General features: G+C 48.1%; 1 protein-coding gene across 1 annotated transcript in view; it reads left to right on the top strand.

Annotated features, from left to right (window-relative positions):
* The window catches only part of LOC119401986 (multidrug resistance-associated protein 1), an 81,750-nt gene that overhangs the window by 44,388 nt on the left and 18,667 nt on the right, over positions 1 to 18,695 (top strand). The window contains exons 15-20 of the mRNA XM_037669018.2: positions 991 to 1,184; positions 6,399 to 6,575; positions 7,662 to 7,829; positions 12,266 to 12,516; positions 13,654 to 13,876; positions 18,475 to 18,691. Coding sequence (XP_037524946.1) covers positions 991 to 1,184; positions 6,399 to 6,575; positions 7,662 to 7,829; positions 12,266 to 12,516; positions 13,654 to 13,876; positions 18,475 to 18,691 — 1,230 coding nt within the window. The remainder of the gene's footprint in view (positions 1 to 990; positions 1,185 to 6,398; positions 6,576 to 7,661; positions 7,830 to 12,265; positions 12,517 to 13,653; positions 13,877 to 18,474; positions 18,692 to 18,695) is intronic.

The following is an 18,695-nucleotide window of genomic DNA, read 5'->3' as shown; positions in this document are numbered from 1 at the left end:
AAACCATTGTTCTTTCGCACATCCACGGAGCATTGCGCATGAACCGACGAGGATCGTTACGTTCGAACTGAATTCGAAAAGCCGGCAGCCGAAATCTTGGTATATCTTCCTGTATAAGGGGACAAGAAAAAAAAAAAAAACCGACAAGAGTCTCTTGTGCGTTCGTCTAAGACAAGAGTTGACATCCTTTTGAGGCGGAGGGCCGAGTTACATGAAGCCGACACGGCGGGAGTCAGACAGTCAATAAAAAAAAAAGGAGGGGGGGGGTCTTTACAGACAGAGAAAAATTCGGCGAATTGACAATAATGGTATGCAAAACTGGAATAGAAATCATGTTTGTTTCCAGCACGCATACCACAAGGTTTCAATTGATTAACACAGGGTAGGAGAACCGAAAACTCTTTCAATGCGGCTTTCAGTGCTGAACAATCTTAGCGAACTCGCAAGTGTCTGCATCAAGGTTGCTCACAGACAGACGAAGAAAGTCGTGGAGGTGTTCATCGCATAGTCGGGAAGTGTTCATCGGCTAGTTAGGGGGGGGGGGGTGCGGGCCGCAGGTTGCCGACCCCTAGTCTAAGACGAGTAGAAAGCGAAAGCCACCTATTTCTTTTCCTTCCGAGTCTAAATTCATCCAAATTCAATGGCGACCTTTGGCACACCTTTGACCATGCGGCGATGTCTTGTGATGACACGTTATGTGGCGTCATACCGACGTCATGATGAAGTCGTCAACTGTGGCTACCTGTGACGTCATGGTAACGTCATATGGGGACGTCATCACGAGATGTTTTTTTTTTTTGCATCACTCGTGTTGACGACAACGCTCAGTTTTCACGTTTGATGAGGCAGCCAAGGCTCTCGCCTTAATAGGGGAACGTAAGAGTACCGAAGTGTGCGGCGATGGAGTCCAGACGCAGTGTAGTTACGTTTCTGACGGCGACACTTGATGGACTTCTGACGACACCTGTATTGTTTCCCCCATTCCTACAGAAGAGGCCGTGAAAGTGCAAGACGCCTCGTTCGCCTGGTCTCGAGGCAGCCCAGCGATGCTCAAGGACATAACGGTCAGCGTGCCCAAGGGTTCACTCGTCGCCATCGTGGGTTCGGTCGGATCGGGCAAGTCGTCCCTGCTCTCGGCCTTCCTCGGCGACATGGTCAAGCTCAAGGGATCCGTAACCGTTAGCGTAAGCGCTACTTTTATCGTGATTACTCTGGAGGAATATGCCCCGTAAATCTAATACCTGACCTCCAGCTACACTGCTCTTTTTTTCCCGTAATTTTGATAGCACCAGCCTACTGCTGACCCGAATGTCGCGGGATAGAATCCCGGCCTCGGCGGATGCATTTCGATGGAGGGAAAACGCCACGGGCCCGTGTGCTTAGGTTTAGGTTCACGTTAAGAACCCCAGGTGGTCGAAAATACCGGAGCCTCCATTAACGGCGTCTCTCATAATGATATCGTGGATTTGGGCCAAAGTCACTTCAGACATTCGGCATTCATTATGCGGAAGACCAGAACAATTTATGGACTACAGTTATTAAACTGGCGAATTCCAAATCTTCTAAATACCCACAAGGATTTAATGTCATATATTACTGCATATCACACGCTCGTAACATTCAGCAAGCAATCCAAACAATATCTCCTTGATTGTGATGCCCGTTAACTCTCATAACTTCATTTTTTTCTTTATTTATTAGTTGTAATTTGTGTTTTGTAATGCCATTACTGTCGAGAGGTCAGTAGCTCTCTTTTTCCTGACATTCCTTCTGTGTAATTTCTGTATGTGATGTATTTTGCGCTAAGTTATAGTCACATTTTTCGTTATGCAATTACACCATTGTCTACATGTCATTTATATTGTTTATTTATTATTGCTAGTACTTTTTTGTATATTATGTACCACACGCTTGCGATTATTCTGTGCGGTGAATGCGTGTATGGTGCTAGAGGCCTAGTCCGGTGACGTTTCTTTCAACGTCACCTTTTGCCACAAGCACCATCACAACCTTGTATTGTTGCACAAATGAAGAAATAAGTCCCCAACAATTATTATATCGTTATTTACCGACACTCTGGTTTCTCTTCCGAACACTTCCAATTTTCCGAATGTTCAGAAAAGTCTTCTAAAAGATAAAACGAGTACAAAATCGGTGGCTCCGATTAAAGTTAAAAGTTATATTGGATATATCTGATATTGTAGCATGAGTTTACTTAAGGAAACGGCCAATTAAATGTCAGGATCATTAACAAAATTGATTTAAGGCTTTGATTGAAAGAGTAGACGGTTTTCTTGTGAGCAGCTGGACTTTTTGCGGCAGCTGGCGGAACAGATCTCAACCACACGCTTCCTTGTACGTCGCCTCTGAAATCCGCGTCGGTAGCGCGGCGAAATACAAAGTTAGCCGAAGGAATATTCTACGTCACACAAACGCCGGCGTGTGAGTTCCTCTAACAGACACCTCAGATCAAGGATTAGGCACGCGGCCTGGAATCGACAACGCAGCCCGCGGCCTCGAATCTACAATGAATTCTGAAATTCAGCTAAGCTAGCAATCCTTCCCTCTTCTTTCTACAAACTATGGCATATACCCAAATTCACGGTCGTTGGCCGATTTCAGCATCGTAAGCTGTACAGTCACCGCGGCCACCGCCAGAGGCCGCCACGGGCCCGGGCGCTCGCTCGCGTTTACAGGGAAGTAAGCCACGCGTTCGCAGAAAAAAAAAATAAAATAAGAAGTGTTCGAGGTCATGACGCGCGCGTGACGTAACTCCTTTCCCGCGTGCAATACCTCTCTGTTTAGCTTACATCGCGCTCACCGGGACGAGAGAAGAGAGAAAGTAATTACAGCATACGACAAATCTTTGTATCTCTATTCACTCGACGGATTGTAAAAATTTATGCGGCGGTCGATTCAAGAGGTAATAAACTCCGTTCATGAAGCCATTGGATGGTTGGTTGGAAAAGCACCGCATAATAATAATAATAATAATAATAATAATAATAATAATAATAATAATAATAATAATAATAATAATAATAATAATAATAATAATAATAATAATAGTATTATTATTATTAATATTATTATTATTCTTATCTGGGGTTTAGCGTACCAAAACTACAATATGATTATGAGAGACGCCGTAGTGGAGGGCTCCGGAAATTTCTACCACCTGGGGTTCTTTAACGCGCACTTAAATCTAAGTACATGGGCCTCAAAAATTTTCGCCTCCATCGAAAATGCAGCCGCCGCGGCCGGGATTCGATCCAGCGACCTTCGGGAAAAGTGGCGCAGGGCCTCTTTAACTGATTCTTACAGCAGCAACGTAAGCATCTCTTTGCGCAATGAAGACGTACTCTGATGGGACTCTTTGCAGGACACACCACTCTTTTTTTCTGGGCGTCAGAATTTACCCAATAACACGCAGATGGGTAAAAGCCAATCGGCGCCCTTACGTAAAATGAACGACGTTTATGGTTCTCGAAGAGAGGGTAACAGTAAAAAATGCCCCCACCTCCCCGAAGGGAATCGTGAGGAAATGCGAATGCATTTCTTGCGCCGAGAATACACGGCGTAGTAATTTTAATGGCGTAAATCTGGACACATCGACGCGCTTAAGTGTCTCCCTTTTGGGCGCCTCTTTCAACGAACGCTTCCTACGTGCGTTAGTAATCACCTCAGGGATGTTGCCACCGCCTTCAATGCAGCACAAACGCGTTTAGAACAGCGCTGTTTTCAGGCTGTGCCAAGGCAGCACAAACACTACAAACGTGTTTCAAACGCACTGCATTGAGGCGGTGGCGCAGTGAGGAGAGAGAGCGAACGGCGAGAGAAGGAGCGGCGAAGCACTGCACCTACCCTCTCCTACACTCTCTCCACATACGCGGGAGCTCCGCCGAGCTCCCACGATGCGAGCGCCCTCACACGCCAGAGCGCGCTCCTCCTCTCCACTGACTCTCCGCTACTCCGCCCGCACCACCTGCTCCGGTTGCCAAGGGCGAGGATAAGCGCGCGCGCCCGCAGCTGCTGCTATGGGAGAGGGAGTGAGAGCGGAGAGGCGCGCGGACAACGCCGGATGCCTTACATAGCCCGACTAAGAAATGCATTCGCATTTAAAAAATGATTAATTTTGTAGGTGTGCATAATTGTTTAAAATGCTTTTATTTAAAGAGCGGAGCTGTTTATGCTCCAGGATATGCGCGGGATCGCTCTCATGAACTCGCGTTGCCTAGCAACCGCTTGGTACAGCTGCGCCTGGCTTCACCAAGTGCGCAGCCTAGCAACGCGTTGGAGGAAGAAAGGAGGGATAGAGGAGAAAAGTGCACAGGTGGAGAAGAAATAAATAAAACAAAATGAATATTCTTGACGAGGTGGGATTCGAACACGAGGTCCGAAGGCGAGCGTCGCAGCCACTCGGCTATCCAGGCACGCTAACAGGACAAGCACATATGGGAACCATACTGTTATGAGCAAGAGAACGACAAAAAAAAAACAGAGATAGAAAACAAAATGGTTGATCCCTCCGTCATAGGAATCGGTATAACATGAAAGTAAAACGTGTCTTTAGAGAAGTAGTAGAATGTTTACTGTACATTCATATAAGAGAGCCTGCACAATGTCTATTGGTGTTTGGTAGCTATAGCAGCGTTTAACGTGGATGCACTCACATTGACGCTTGGTGGTACATCTCCATCTCGACGACTAACGTCCATGATCAATGATTAAACAGACCTTTGTGGTAGCTGTAGTAGTTAACGGTGAGACCGTAATCGGAGAAAGCGGTGTGACAGCCAGAAGAGCGTCGCTGATTGGACGCAGAAGTTGGGCTAAGGTCGCTATCCCGCCGCATGTTAAAGAGTGATTGAACACCATGGCGGGACTAAACGTAGCTCGCATAGTGTCTAACCTCTAGTCCGGCCGCGAGTCTTCTCGGGACGAGCGTAAGCGGGGAACGCGGTGTTACAGCCAGGCTCTAGTTCACTGTAGCTAGGCGAGGCAGGCGCGCGTCGCAGAGCTATTTTTAATATGGATGGATGCTATTAGCGAGGCCGACGCTTGGGCTAAGGTCGCCGCCTCGCGGTGTGATAAGGCGTTGACAAAATTGCACTTCTCCTATTGGAAACACGCTGAATAGGACGGACGCGTATCAACGACGCGTTGCAGGGGCTAATCGCAGAGGCCACGGCCATGATGCATTACTTCACTTGACCACTCCCAGACGGAGACACCACCCCGCCGACCGAAAACACTGTGAGAGAAAAGTGTTAGATAGAAAAGGCGCGTTTGTAAAGGCTCCAGAGTGTGTGACCGTGGCGCAGTGGGAAGCGTGCCCGGTACCTGTTGTCGCGGACCGAGAGTTCGTGGGTTCGACTCCCGTTGATGGAAATTTTTCTTCCAAGTTTTTCTTTGCCATCTGTTCGCCTGCATTTTTTCGACGTCATTTCCGTGACGGAACTACGTCACTGAAGTCTTGGTGGAACCCGGCATAAAACACTTTCGTGTTAAAAGAGAAAGAGAAAGGAAGAGATAGAGAAAGAAATAGAGAGAAAGTATACCATATCCATGTGTAGTATAGTATAGCAAGGAGGCTGGAAAGGGAAGTGAGGGGGAGAAGGACGGAATGGAGAAGGCCGCTGTTTTCGCAGTCTTCGCGCCACTAGTGCCTGGCTGCCCCAATTTTTCCGATGCACTTTCTCTCAGGGAAAGAGGCCGTCCGTAGCCGTGATGCGCGCCTCCGAAAGGAAGGTGAACACGGCGATAAAAATCACGCACATTTTGTTGAAGCCTGACCATCATTAGGCTGTATTTCGTGGTTGAAAAATAGCGAAGGGGCGTAAGTGAAGCTATCTACCACACGCTTGATCTTTGCTTGTCAGTGGCCGGCCGTACTGAAATTGGAATTGAAATAGAAATTTTATTCCGCAACAAGTGTATCGTTCGAGAAGGACCGGTAAAAGCTATTAGAACAGCTTGAAGGGCCCCGGCCCTCTAGTACTCAGGATAGCAAAGAAGCATTCGGCTAAGTACAACCTACTAAGAGAAATATGTATGCGTTTCAGAACGTTGTTAAAAAAAAAAGGAGGTTACAGCGCTGGCGTAGAAAAGAGCTAGTCGGGCATTACGTGCAACGTTACCAGCGTCAGGACTGATGGAAGTTTACTCACGAATAAATCTTGCGCAAAAAAAAAAAAATTGGGGAATATAAGGCCACATGATTCATTGCGGTATTTTCAAGCATGGGATTATCTTACCAGTATTATTTCACTCTGCAAACATAGCGCATGACGGTGCACTGAACAATACCTTTTTTTAGTCACTGTCAGCGGAACAGAACCGTCTCGATATAGTGTGTAAGGTAAATCATTGCGATGACGCTCGTCATACGCTCGCAGGGCTCTCTAGCCTACTCGCCTCAGCAGGCTTGGATCCAGAACGAGAGCGTCAGGAACAACATCCTCTTCGGCAACAATTACGACAAGGACCGCTACGACCAGGTGATCGAAGCATGCGCCTTGAAGCCAGACCTGGCGGTGCTGCCTGCGGGTGACAGCACCGAAGTTGGCGAGAAGGTAAGTTCCGTACCCAGGCACACGTATAGTGATTGGCACTGTACTTTGAATGAAAAAGGTGGGGATGAATATCTAACGCAAGAAGCAGCGTGCACGTGACCGTAAGTGTTCTTGTGCGCGTGGTTAAAGATTAGCATTCCTGACACTTATGTTGTGTTCTTGAAGGAGCGAAAAGTGTACATTGGTGATATCACGAAGTCGACAGATTTGCTAAGACAGTAAAAGGGAGTACAACATGAGTTCCGCGTACGGAATGTAATTAAAAAATCAAGAAGCGTTTACACAGTCTTTTCCAACATTTGTCCATGTCATATTCGCGGCTCTTTCACTTAAGGGCCCCGTGTATCCAACCTCCACGGTTGTCTAGTGGTTATAGTGCTCGACTGCAGACCCGAAGGTCGTGGCATCGAATCCCGGTCACGGCGGCTGCGTTTTCGATGGAGGCGAAAATGGTTGGAATCCGTGTTATAGGTTTAGGCGCACGTTAAATAACTTCAGGTGGTCGACATTTCCGAAGCTCTCCTCTACGGCGTCTCTGATAATCATATCGTGGTTTTGGGACATTAAACCCCCGCGACTATTATGGAGATCGATTTCTCTCAGCGATTAGTGGTTTCCTGCTCTGTTGAAGGCAGCATACTTCATTCAGGTTGCTGTTATACGCCGCATAATTAGGTATGATATACTAATTTGGTATGGTAAAAATCTAATTAGATATGGTGCTTAGATAGTATAAAAAGAGAGATTGATTCATAATGTATGAAGGGACAAAGGTAGGTATGACGTTTAAATCTCCAACTTGCTTAAGAATCGTGGCTGATAGCTGCTGCTCGCAGCCAGATGGTTGAGATTACCAAGCATTAGAATAATCCAATAACCACGTGTAAAAAAAATCCCTTCAACCATCGTGCTTACACGCACAATAACGGATCAGCAACTGGTCAAAGCTGTTACCCTGCCATGTTCTATTGTCAAAGCTGTGACCCTGCCATGTTCTATTAAGGAAAGCCCTTAGATTGGCGCTGAAGTGACATGATTGACAAACGCTTGCTTTCCTATGTGACCTCTTCGTCTTTTCACGCTCAGGGCATCAACGTGAGCGGTGGCCAAAAGCAGCGCATCAGCATCGCGAGAGCGGTGTACAGTGGCCGTGACGTCTACCTACTGGACGATCCTCTGAGCGCCGTCGACTCGCACGTGGGCAAGCAGATCTTCGACAAGGTCATCGGACCCAAGGGCATGCTGCGGGACAAGGTGAGAACAGCCGTGGAGAGCGTCGTGCTCATGTAAAATATTTCATTTATGTGCTCCCCATTGGCTTTATAAACTCATTTACGAAAAGAGGCAACCAAAAGTGCTACCTGTTGCTTTCACCTCACCTGACAGCGACGGGAAGCAGCCTTGATGGACAGCTGTGTGGAGACAGTCCGCACGCTAACGAACACGTTTACCGACTTGTTTAGGCAATTCATTATGCACTATAAGTTCTGTTTTATTGCCACTTCTAATACCGCACGCTCTATACACCAAGACTTCGCTCTTTTTGAAGCAAAAAATTCGGCAGATCCCACGTACCGTGGGAATCGATGTTATGCGAAGCATGCGCGGGATGGTGACTGTGGCGTAATTTTTCACATTGAGCAAAACGTTACGGAATTACGCTAGAGAAATGTGGAAGTGGTATACGCACAGACATATTTTGAAGAATCGCGCATGTATTATATAACCAGTTGTTTACAGTTGCCTAACGATGCTAACAGCAACATGGGCGTTACCAACACCAGACGCGGTAAGCTGATATGTTGTGCTTATTTTCTTGAATACTGGATAGCGCGACTCCGAATAGGACAAAGAAGGAACACAGATGCGCAGGACAGGTGCTACTCGCAACAAAGCTTCATTTAGGAAAGTTTCCCCAGATATATAGCACGCAGCCGAGTGGCACGCGCAGGCGCAACAGTTGAAGTTGTTACAGTTGCGCTACAGTTATGCTTATACTTGTCCGTTATGACGGAGAACGCACGCACGTTTCACGAACCTGTGTGTATGTCTATGAGGTGTTCTTGAGAGTTCTTGAACAAGGTCATCATCACCGTGATCAGTGAGCACCAGCAGCTGGACCGGACCAGTTATCGGATCCGTTCGGGATCGCGGTTACGAGGGGTCTAAGTGTAGTGAAGTGCGAGGTATAGTGCAGCTGGCGGAAATCCTGGATGCCTCTTACGATGAAATGATCTATGATGCCTACTGTCCTGGACGTGGCAGTGCGGTCCTTTCATGCACTCCCACATCCAAGTCGTCTTTCGCGCAGTATAAAGACCAGGCGTTGTTGGGCCTTGATAAATCAATGTTGAAGTCACCGGTAATGATGAGAGGCGTGGTTCTCTCCGCAGATTTATTGTAGGGAAGCATTCACCCTGGTTTTTTTGTAATCCACGCAGTCCACGTTGCTGACCACGTGGACAAATGGATGGTAGTTGAGCGTCATCCAAGGGTGTTCTGTATTCAGCTCCCTCACTTTCCTTGCGTCGGCCGTAGTGGTGTAGCGGTTACGGTGCGCGGCTGCTGACCTGAAGGCCGCGGTTTCGATCCCGGCCGCGGCGGTCGCGTTTCAATGGAGGCAAAATGCTAGATGCCCGTGTACTGTGCGATTTCGGTGCACGTTAAAGAATACCAGATGGTCAAAATTCCCGGAGCCCTTCGCTATGATGTCTCTCATAATCGTATCGTGGTTTCTGTACAAAACCCCAACAATTATTATTTTATCACTTTCCTTGCGGGTGAATGTGTTGTTCGCCGTTACTGTGTTGGTTGAAACTCCGTATCACCTGTGGCACATACCCGCATAACATGAACTCTAATATGCGGGTATGTGCCACACGTGACTGAGAGAAAGGGTTTCATGACGTACGGGACACGTACTCTGCGTTATTCATGTTATGACCAGTGAATCCTGTTCGTCATGCATTGATCCCCTGCTATGCCAATTTTGGTATACTACAAGTTATGGAGACGACCAGGAGAGCGCCCAGACGTAGGCGGCTAGATAGATAGATAGATAGATAGATAGATAGATAGATAGATAGATAGATAGATAGATAGATAGATAGATAGATAGATAGATAGATAGATAGATAGATAGATAGACACGAGGGTTGTACCACAAGTAAGGTTCCCGTATTTTTTACAAATAAAAAACATTATTGTTATACATCGTTGAAAAGCTTACACTATTGTCTATTTTTCAACATAGTCTCCGTTGTTTACGACACAATTTTCAAAACGGTGCTCCAGCTTTTGTATTTCTAAGTCGAAGAAGTCTCCCGCCAACCCATTGAGGAAGCGTGTGACCTCTGCTCGGACTTCATCGTCACTCTTGAAGCGTTTGCCACCTAAGTGTTCCTTTACCTGGGGGAAGAATTTCTTTCATTTGTGCCGTGGGAAGCTCCAGGAATTCGTTCAACAAGTTCACGGACAGTGACCCTCCGATCTTTGAGCAGCTCACTGTTGATCTTCTGGACAATCGCATCCGAAACTGGCGGTCTTCCTCTTTGTTCTGCATCGTGAACTTCCGTGTGACCCTCAGCAAAAGCCCTGCACCCTTTGCGGACGTGCTGAACGGACGTGCACTCTTCACCATAAACAGCAGTCTGTTGCCGATGAATCTCCATGGGCGGTAACTTCCTTACATGGAGAAAACAGATTACTGCACGAACCTGGCACTTGGCGGGAGCGGCGATCAACAATTCCATCTCTGACGGCTGCCAAGCGAACACTGGGCGACGTAGCGAACCGCGGACGGGAGTGCTCGAGAGAGGGGGAACCACTGCGCATGGCACTGTTGTCGGATTTGGCCTAGCACCTTTCCTCGAGGCTGTAGCTCAGCGGGAACCTTACTTTGGTACAACCGTCGTAGATAGATAGATAGATAGATAGATAGATAGATAGATTGATAGATTGATAGATTGATAGATAGATAGATAGATAGATAGATAGATAGATAGATAGATAGATAGATAGATAGATAGATAGATAGATAGATAGATAGATAGATAGATAGATAGATAGATAGAAACGGCCAAAGTTCCTGAGGTTCTCTAAGAAATGCTTCGCATTTAATATACAGCGGGGTAGAACAAAACCCCTTTTGCACTGTGTACTGCGGCATGTTCCAGGCAGCATAACGGGACGGGCGCGAGCAGGGAAGCGGGGATAATGAACTAACGGCGTCGGGTGACTTGTTGGGGCAGGTGACAACAAGATGGGCAATATGTCGCTTCTGTAGAGTAGAGAGGAAGGGCAGCTATGGCAGGTATGGTGGGTGATAAAGGTACTGAAATGCGCAATGGAAAAATCGAGCTCCTGCACAGCGCGTCGTGTGAAGAGGGTGTCTTTTTCTTGCGGGGCGTGGTTCGGATCGACTCGCTATACCCACTGCGGTGTGTTCCCTCCCATCTGTATCCCAAGCGCCACAATAACCAGCACGTGATCACGCTCAGTGCTGCAGAAAACGTGCTACTGGGATTGTGTCGACTGGGAGTGACGCTTTACTTTAAAAAATAGTGGCAGCTAGGCAACAGTAGTAGGTCAGTGCGCCACAAAACTCTCAAGTAACTGTGAGGTAAGAGAGATTATTCGGATGTTGGTAGGTAATAATCGAATAACACGATCTCAAAAATGCTGTCGTGCTAGGTCAATCGTGGGAAGCACATCAACCCGTTTTGGGATTTGTTTTGACGTTCTCTCGACTGAGGGAAGGGAGGTCCAAGGTTAAATAAAACAAATCGCACAACAGTAGACATAAAGAGTGCCCATTAGCAAGTATTGGCAGATGATGTTATTGCTTCTTCTCTTGTTTTTTATATCTTGCGCCGCAATTCCCACATAAGCTGTAGCCCAGCAGTGTTCTGTTGAAGCAGGGGTCGGCAGCCTTTTGAGGTGTAGTCTGGAGGGCCTAGTTGCATGAAGCCGACACGTTGGGGCAGAGTTCCAAATCGGAGGGGGGTAGAGGGGGGCTTTGCAGGCAAAGAGAAAAATTCGTCGAATTGACAATATTATACAAAAATGGTAGGTTTTGGATAAGTTTTAGCTCAGTTCTGCCTAAGTCTGAATGTGGGTGACAGTGCCAACAAGAAGTAAGCGTTATTTGTTGCTAACCCAATTCGAAGCCACTACTGCCATGTCTTCCTCCAGATAGGAAGTGACAAGGGAAGGGAAGGCGAAGCTCCTGACGTCTTGCCGGGGGCTGCATGCAGCCCGCGGGCCGCACTTTACCGACTCCTGTGCTAAAGGATGGGGTTCAATTCCCGTCCACGGCGGCCGCGCTCCCGAAGGGGCGAAATGCGAAAGCACCCGCGTAGAGGCGTCGGTTACATATAGGCGGGGCCGATATGGGGTCTCATCTTCGTCGGGTAGGATACTTTAGCAGCCCTGTTTATCGGCTGGGGTTTGTGTTAGGCATGTAGAGCAATGATTAAGTGAAGGTTGGAGAAGGGTGCTTCTGAATTTTGATCATAACAATGCGAGATTTATTTTTACGACATTCTCAATGTAGAGTCAGCCTGGCTCGACTCCACTCCACCCCCATCCCCGGTCGACGCCGGCTGTGTCTTGCTAGCTTTTACCGTTTCGTTTGGACCGCGTCTTAACTTATCATTCTTGTCCGTGCCATTCGCCTTTCCGTCGAGCAGACCCGCGTACTGGTCACCCATCGGCTCTCGGTGCTCCCGGAAGTGGACACCGTGGTCGTCATGCGCAATGGACGCGTGTCGGACTGCGGAAGCTTCCAGGAGCTGCTGTCCCGGGGTGGTGCCTTCTCCGAGTTCCTGACGCAGTTCATCAAGGAAAGCGAGCAGAACGAGGAAGGCCTCTCGGAGGAAGACGTCGAGCTCTTCAGCGCCATAGCGTCGCAAGCGTCCTTGTCCTCTCCCGAGCTCGTCCGGTAAGTTGCATTGCGGCGTAAGCACCTTGTAGTGAGCTTCGGCGCCGAAGGCGTGGTCTACCGGGGAAAACCACTGACTAGGGGCCGGTTCGTAATACATTGTCTTGCTTATTAGCGCTGTAATGTGGGAACGGACGTGGACACACGCAATCCAAGGTAGGGAAGCTGTGAACAAAACAAGAATGAGTTGTCGTCTGTAGATGAAGGTCATGAAGTACAAGGTCGAAGCACAGAATGAGATGAAGGTCATGAAGTACAAGGTCGAAGCACAGAATGTGATAACAACGAATCGGAATGTTATAAGAAGTAAGACTAGCAGCTTAATCTTTTGGATTCGATCTCACGTAACTACACAAAACTCTTGTCTAAGGGAATACGGCCGCTCCAGGGAACGAAGCTATTTTCGTGCAGTCTGTCGTCCCGACGCGAAGTAAAAGGCGAGAGCACAGCACGCGCATGGGCATAGGAGCTGTCTACTGATGTCTGTAGAGACAGCGCCCCCGATACAGCGCCCTTATGATCAAAGTTCGCCATTGCTGCCTGAGCGATGCAGACACCCCCCCCCCCCACCTTCGGCGCCCCTTCGTTCTTCGTCGCCCGAAAAGAAAAAAAGCGTTCCTCCCTGTTTTATAAGCCATCGATGGCAGGACTCGCATGCGCTCTTCGTGCGACGGAGATGGCCGGCTCATTTTGTCACTGCTTCAGCCGCGTTTGTCCCTAGCGCTTGCGCGCTTTTACTCGCACGTAGAGCAGACGATGCGTTTGGCGACATCCTCGATTTGGACTTTATACGGAACATATAGAAACGCGATAGCCGCTGCCGGGATATAACCCGCGACATTGGGGTCAGGAGCCGAGCACCGTAACCCCTGTAGCACCGAGGCGCACAACAAACTCCGCACTGGTGCGATAATCATGCATACACTGTACGACTTCTCGCTTGTCTTTTTTAAGGCTTGGCAAACATAGCTGCGGCATGCCACACATCTAATGCAGCTTCCAGTCGACATGTTTCTTCGTAAAAGGTTTTTGTGGAGTAGCGGGATTTGCGCATTTCAACGCAACAGTGTTACAATGCTGCCGTTATGTGTCATTTACGTATGACCGCCGATTCAGATTGGACATACGACCGTGCAGGTACCGCTCGGCAAGAAGCGAAACAAGCGACGTCGATTCGAGTGCACCTGAGGATGTCTACGTTTCGGGCAGCGGGCCACGTCGCCGGCAGTTTTCGCGTAGGAGCAGCGGCCGCGAATCTTCTGGTGCAGCCGGAAGCAGCGTGGCGCGGGGGAAGGAGCCGCTCCACGACAGGGCGTCCAAGGCCAAGCTCACCGAGGAAGAGACGGCGCAAGAGGGATCGGTAAGCGTGACACTACTCAAGCGTAATGAAACCAACAGACGCGGAAACTAGGAAAGGTGTACAGGACATTATGTGTAACTTTTAACTGTGGTATATGTGGCGTCCGATGCTCTACCCGCCAAGAAAACTGATTTTTCTTTATTGATTTCTTTATGGCCGTGGTTGTCCTCAGTGACAAAGGTACGGACGGACGCTAGAGCCTGCGACAAGCTGCTACCTGCGACAAGTTGATTTTTTATCCAATTTTATTCCTTCCTGTTTGTGTCATAATTACAATGCTGCTGTTACAAGCTACGAATAATGACTCTTATGCCGTACTCAGCTTCACTGTCTGTTGGTTTCATGGTTGTGTATAACAAAAGAAACGAGGCCTAAATCAATCCCCCCTCCCCTTCCTCGTGCAACTTAAGCGTGATGCGGCTGCATCCGGCCTCCTCCTTGCGTCACTCACGCATTGTTTCGTTTTAGGGGCGAAGCTCCTTAAGGCGGCACCCGTTCGTCCCTCGTAGTCGTAGTCGTAGTAGTCGTAGTGCGTAACCAGTCTTACGCTTTGACCTCCAAGGTGGTGCCGGTGGGAGATTTTTCCTGTGCGTTGTTGAACAATAAAAAATTCGCAGCGTGCGCGTTAACTAAAAGCCGAATTCTTCTGTCTCTCATTCCCCATTAGCAGCCATTGGCATGTTCCAGTAGGAAACGTTAGTAGAAGTAGAAGTGACTTCTTCTGTCTCTCATTCCCATTAGCAGCCATTGTTTACCTCCAAGGTAGTGCCTGGCGAGATTTCTCCTGTGCGTGATTAAACAATAAAAATTTTGTTCAAAACGCCGTTGATTGATGAAATAAACCAACGGAAGACGCCAGATGTTTTGTAAAAGCGAAACGAAAGAACGCCAGATGTTTCTAAAGCAAAACGAAAAGACGCCAGCTGCTTAACGAAAGACGCCAGATGTTTTCTAAAGCAATGGTTTTCTAAACAATGAAAATTCACAGCGTACATGTAAAATTAAAGTGAGCTGCAAGTCGTCATAACTCATCGAACCTTTAGTATAAACCCGCCCGATCTCACGTCGGTGATGATGTACTGGGCAGAATTCACGGAAGATTCACGGTTTACCGATGAACCTCCGCAGCTTCGCCCACTCATCATCATTCACTCCGTGGATATGCTGTGATTTTTTTTGTCTCTGGATGGTAGGGATGAGGGATAGTGAAAAGCGGGTGTGCTAGGGGTTATCCATTGTAGATAGCTGAGCAAACGGTTCAATACTAAGAGTTAAATCCAACCAACAAACAAGAAAAATGCGAACAACCCGATTTTGGAGTTAACTGATGCGTAAGCGTAGAATTCCTTTGTAGGTTGTACCCCCCCTAGAATGTGGTTTCTGGGCGGCATCGGCACGACGTCTTTCATAATCTTTCCAGCGCTCGTCAGCATCTCTAACGGCGCCACGGCACACGCCGCGCGGTTACAGAAACGCGCGTTTGATATCGAATTTTCACAAAGTCGGAATTTTTCTCACGTATAAAGTACTCCAGGCCGTCTTTACATTTTGTCCTACAGAGGACTTTTGTTCCACTACTGCGAAATTCAATGTAGTCCTCATACGAAACGTTCTCCTTTTACAGTTGTTTTGCACAGAAGGTACCACGCATCCATATCGATCGGATGGGTCGACATTTTGCTAGCGCGAATGTGTAGCGCAGCAGTTAAGACACTGCTTTTCGGGGCTAGGGGATCCGCATTCGAACTCAGCCCCGCCATAAAAACGTATTTCGTTTTCAATTTACTCCTTTTGTGGTGATGATTGTCGTATGGTACTGAGGGACGGATGGTAAATTTCTGGTTGAGTCGACGAGAAAGACTTACACTCATTAAATAAAGCACTGTTTATCAACTAAACGCCGAGACACTCACGCGTGCGTGAGTGTCTCGGAGCCTCGTCGTTGCCTCCACGCAGTGAAACACATGATATGCGCAACTACGCTAACGACGTCAACACGGAAGCCGAGAATCCGGCACACGTTTTTAAATGGTTCTCACGTTCGGGAACATTTCTTTTCGTCAATTTATACTTGCACACGGCACATAAGTTCATGAAAGATAGAGGCTTGAAGGGATGAGACATCGTTGAACTATAGCAATGCCGTTGGAGCTACCGTGCCAACAAGAGGCCTTGTCTGCGCCAGAGCGAAGACACCTACTATGACGAAGACGAATACTCTTGTCGAAACGTACGCTCCAGCGACATTGCAAATCAGCGATTCCTTATACTACGTTCGTAACTTTTTCTTTGTTCTGTGTTTACAGGCTCAGCTTATTTCCTCGAATAAATATTTAATTGACACGTAGCAATCGTTGTGTGGTCTTCCAAATTTGGTCTCGTCCATTCGCGCGACGTATTTAACACGAACGTATACCAGCCTTAATCCTCCAATAAGGCTTCGGCGGGGGCTAGTTATGGCATGACTTTGTTCTTTTGTGGCGGTATACTCTTACTCCAGGATGAAACGACGAAAATACCAGACACACATGTTCGCAGTGTGTATTTAGCCTTTCAGTTTTTTCGAGCGAAGCCTGCTATGGGTTACAGATTTGGGCGGTGGCGGCGACGGGGGCGTAGCGCGTGAAAGACGCGGCAGTGTACAGAAATGTAGCCCTCGAAGGTTGCGAATTTGTATGCGCAGTTTTCCAATAATTTATGCTCTCCCGATCGTGGGCTTGTCGTCGATCAGGCGGCTCTGATATGGCAATCCAAACTTTTATCTAAGTCAGTTGTCATTTCACGTAGCCATACTTCTGTGTTGCCTTCGTATGGAAGCATGACCGTCGTTATTGCTTGTAGCAACTGAAATGTTGCGATGAGAATCACGTGGGTCAAGGTCCCATTCCCGGAATGGAGGAAGGAAAATGTTAGAAGGAAGCATCGCCCACGCGGAAGAAACAAAGAGAAGTAGTGCGTCAGGCACGCTCACGGTAGAGTGTACTAGAACAGGGGAGTGCCCGGAACGAGCTTCAAAAAGTGAAGCCCAAAGAGGGTCAATCCGCTTGTAGCGCTGCGATCGGTAGTCTGCAATGTGTCGTTGTTTAAAGAGTTGCGCGCGGCTCCGCGAAAGTGGTGCAGTGGTACAATCCCCGCTTCCCACTCAAAAGGCCCGGGTTCGAATCGCAGCTGTACAGGGTGGGTTTTTATTCGTAGTGTCTACCTTCATAGCTGTATTGGTTTCCCTTACTTTCTTAAAAATTAGCTTCAGTTGCTACGTATTGCTGCAAAAAGTAACGCAAAATGAGAAGTAAAATAAAAAAAAATTCACAGTTAACATAGTTATTTGCAGCGCCATCTCTTAGGATTCAATCTCGGGGGCCATACCTTATGCTTTTGTTGAATTCCGCGGGATGGCGCTTCAAATAACTACGCTCACTGTGAATTTTTTTTTCTATTTTACTTCTCATTTTGCGTTACTTTTTGTAGCAATACATAGCAATTGAAGCTAGTTTTAAGAAAGTGAGGGAAACCAATACAGCTATGAAGGTAGACACTACGAATAGAAACCCACCCTGTACAGCTGCGATTCGAACCCGGGCCTTTTGAGTGGGAAGCGGGGATTGTACCACTGCACCACTTTCGCGGAGCCGCGCGCAACTCTTTAAACAACGACACATTGCAGACTACCGATCGCAGCGCTACAAGCGGATTGACCCTGTTTTGGCTTCACTTTCTATACATTGGTGCTGCGGCCGTTCCGAGCACTCCCCTGTTCTAGTACACTCTACTCACGGCAAGCTTCGCTTGCGTCCATTTTCCTCCGGTTGGCTTAAAATACCGCCATCTTGTCAAATTTCGTAATGGCGGCATTTTAAGCCAATCGGAGAGGTCGGAGCAGCCCTCCGGGACAATCAGACTTGACCGATGGCGGAATTCGACAACATGACGGAATTTGACAATGTCCAGAATAGCGCTGTCCTCCTGCCCTGCGGCGAACCCTTACTCCCGTTCAACCACTTGCATCTTTCAAGACGGGTGTTCCCTCTCCCGCACCCTGCCTCGTGTACGGCGCGTGCAGTTACCCTTAGACTTTTACAAGCCCGCGCGTATCCTAACCTTGTGGTTCTTCATGCTATACAACCTGAAAGGTATCCGAGCGCGACTGCCCTGCCTGTGAACTAACAGCAAAATTGGACCATGTGTTATGGGAGTATGAAGCCATCGGTTCCGCCTTCAGCGAGGACAGCTGGGCAGCGCTCTTGCGCAGCCCCGAACTCAACGACCGAACCCTGGCGGTTCAGGCTGCCCGCGATCAGGCCGCGAAGCTCGGCTTGGCGGTCCCTACATGGGACTAGCTCGCTGGACCAGTTCGAACTTTGTTCTGGTCCAGTTCGCTGGGCCAGAATAAAGTTAATTCAACAACATCAACGTGTCCATAATAGCACCCCTGGTGTAACAGTATAGCGCGGGAAAAGATCAATAGCTTAATCCTCGTAGCTCTTCGTGTACTTTTGGCGATCTCGTTCACTCCACACTGTTCACCCCTTAACCACCTTTCTTTTGCCGACTGTCCATGAGACGCAGTTCATGTTCTCTTTCATTCTGCTTGGACGCAGGTGAAGTGGGGTGTGTACTGGGACTTCGTGAAGGCCATGGGAACGTGGATGACGATGTTTACCCTGTTGACGTTCGTTATATCGCACGTATTCAACATCGCCGGCAGTATCTGGCTCGGCCTCTGGAGCAACGACGCCCTCGACCCCGAACTGGCCACAGACCCCGCACAGAAGAACTACAGGCTCGGAATGTACGCCATGTACGGCACCGTGGAGAGTAA

Source organism: Rhipicephalus sanguineus, chromosome 8 (genome assembly GCF_013339695.2).
Source record: "Rhipicephalus sanguineus isolate Rsan-2018 chromosome 8, BIME_Rsan_1.4, whole genome shotgun sequence".
NCBI classification, from domain to species: domain Eukaryota; kingdom Metazoa; phylum Arthropoda; class Arachnida; order Ixodida; family Ixodidae; genus Rhipicephalus; species Rhipicephalus sanguineus.
The sequence above is the reverse complement of the archived record's forward strand: the minus strand, read 5'-3'. Positions and strand labels throughout refer to the sequence as shown.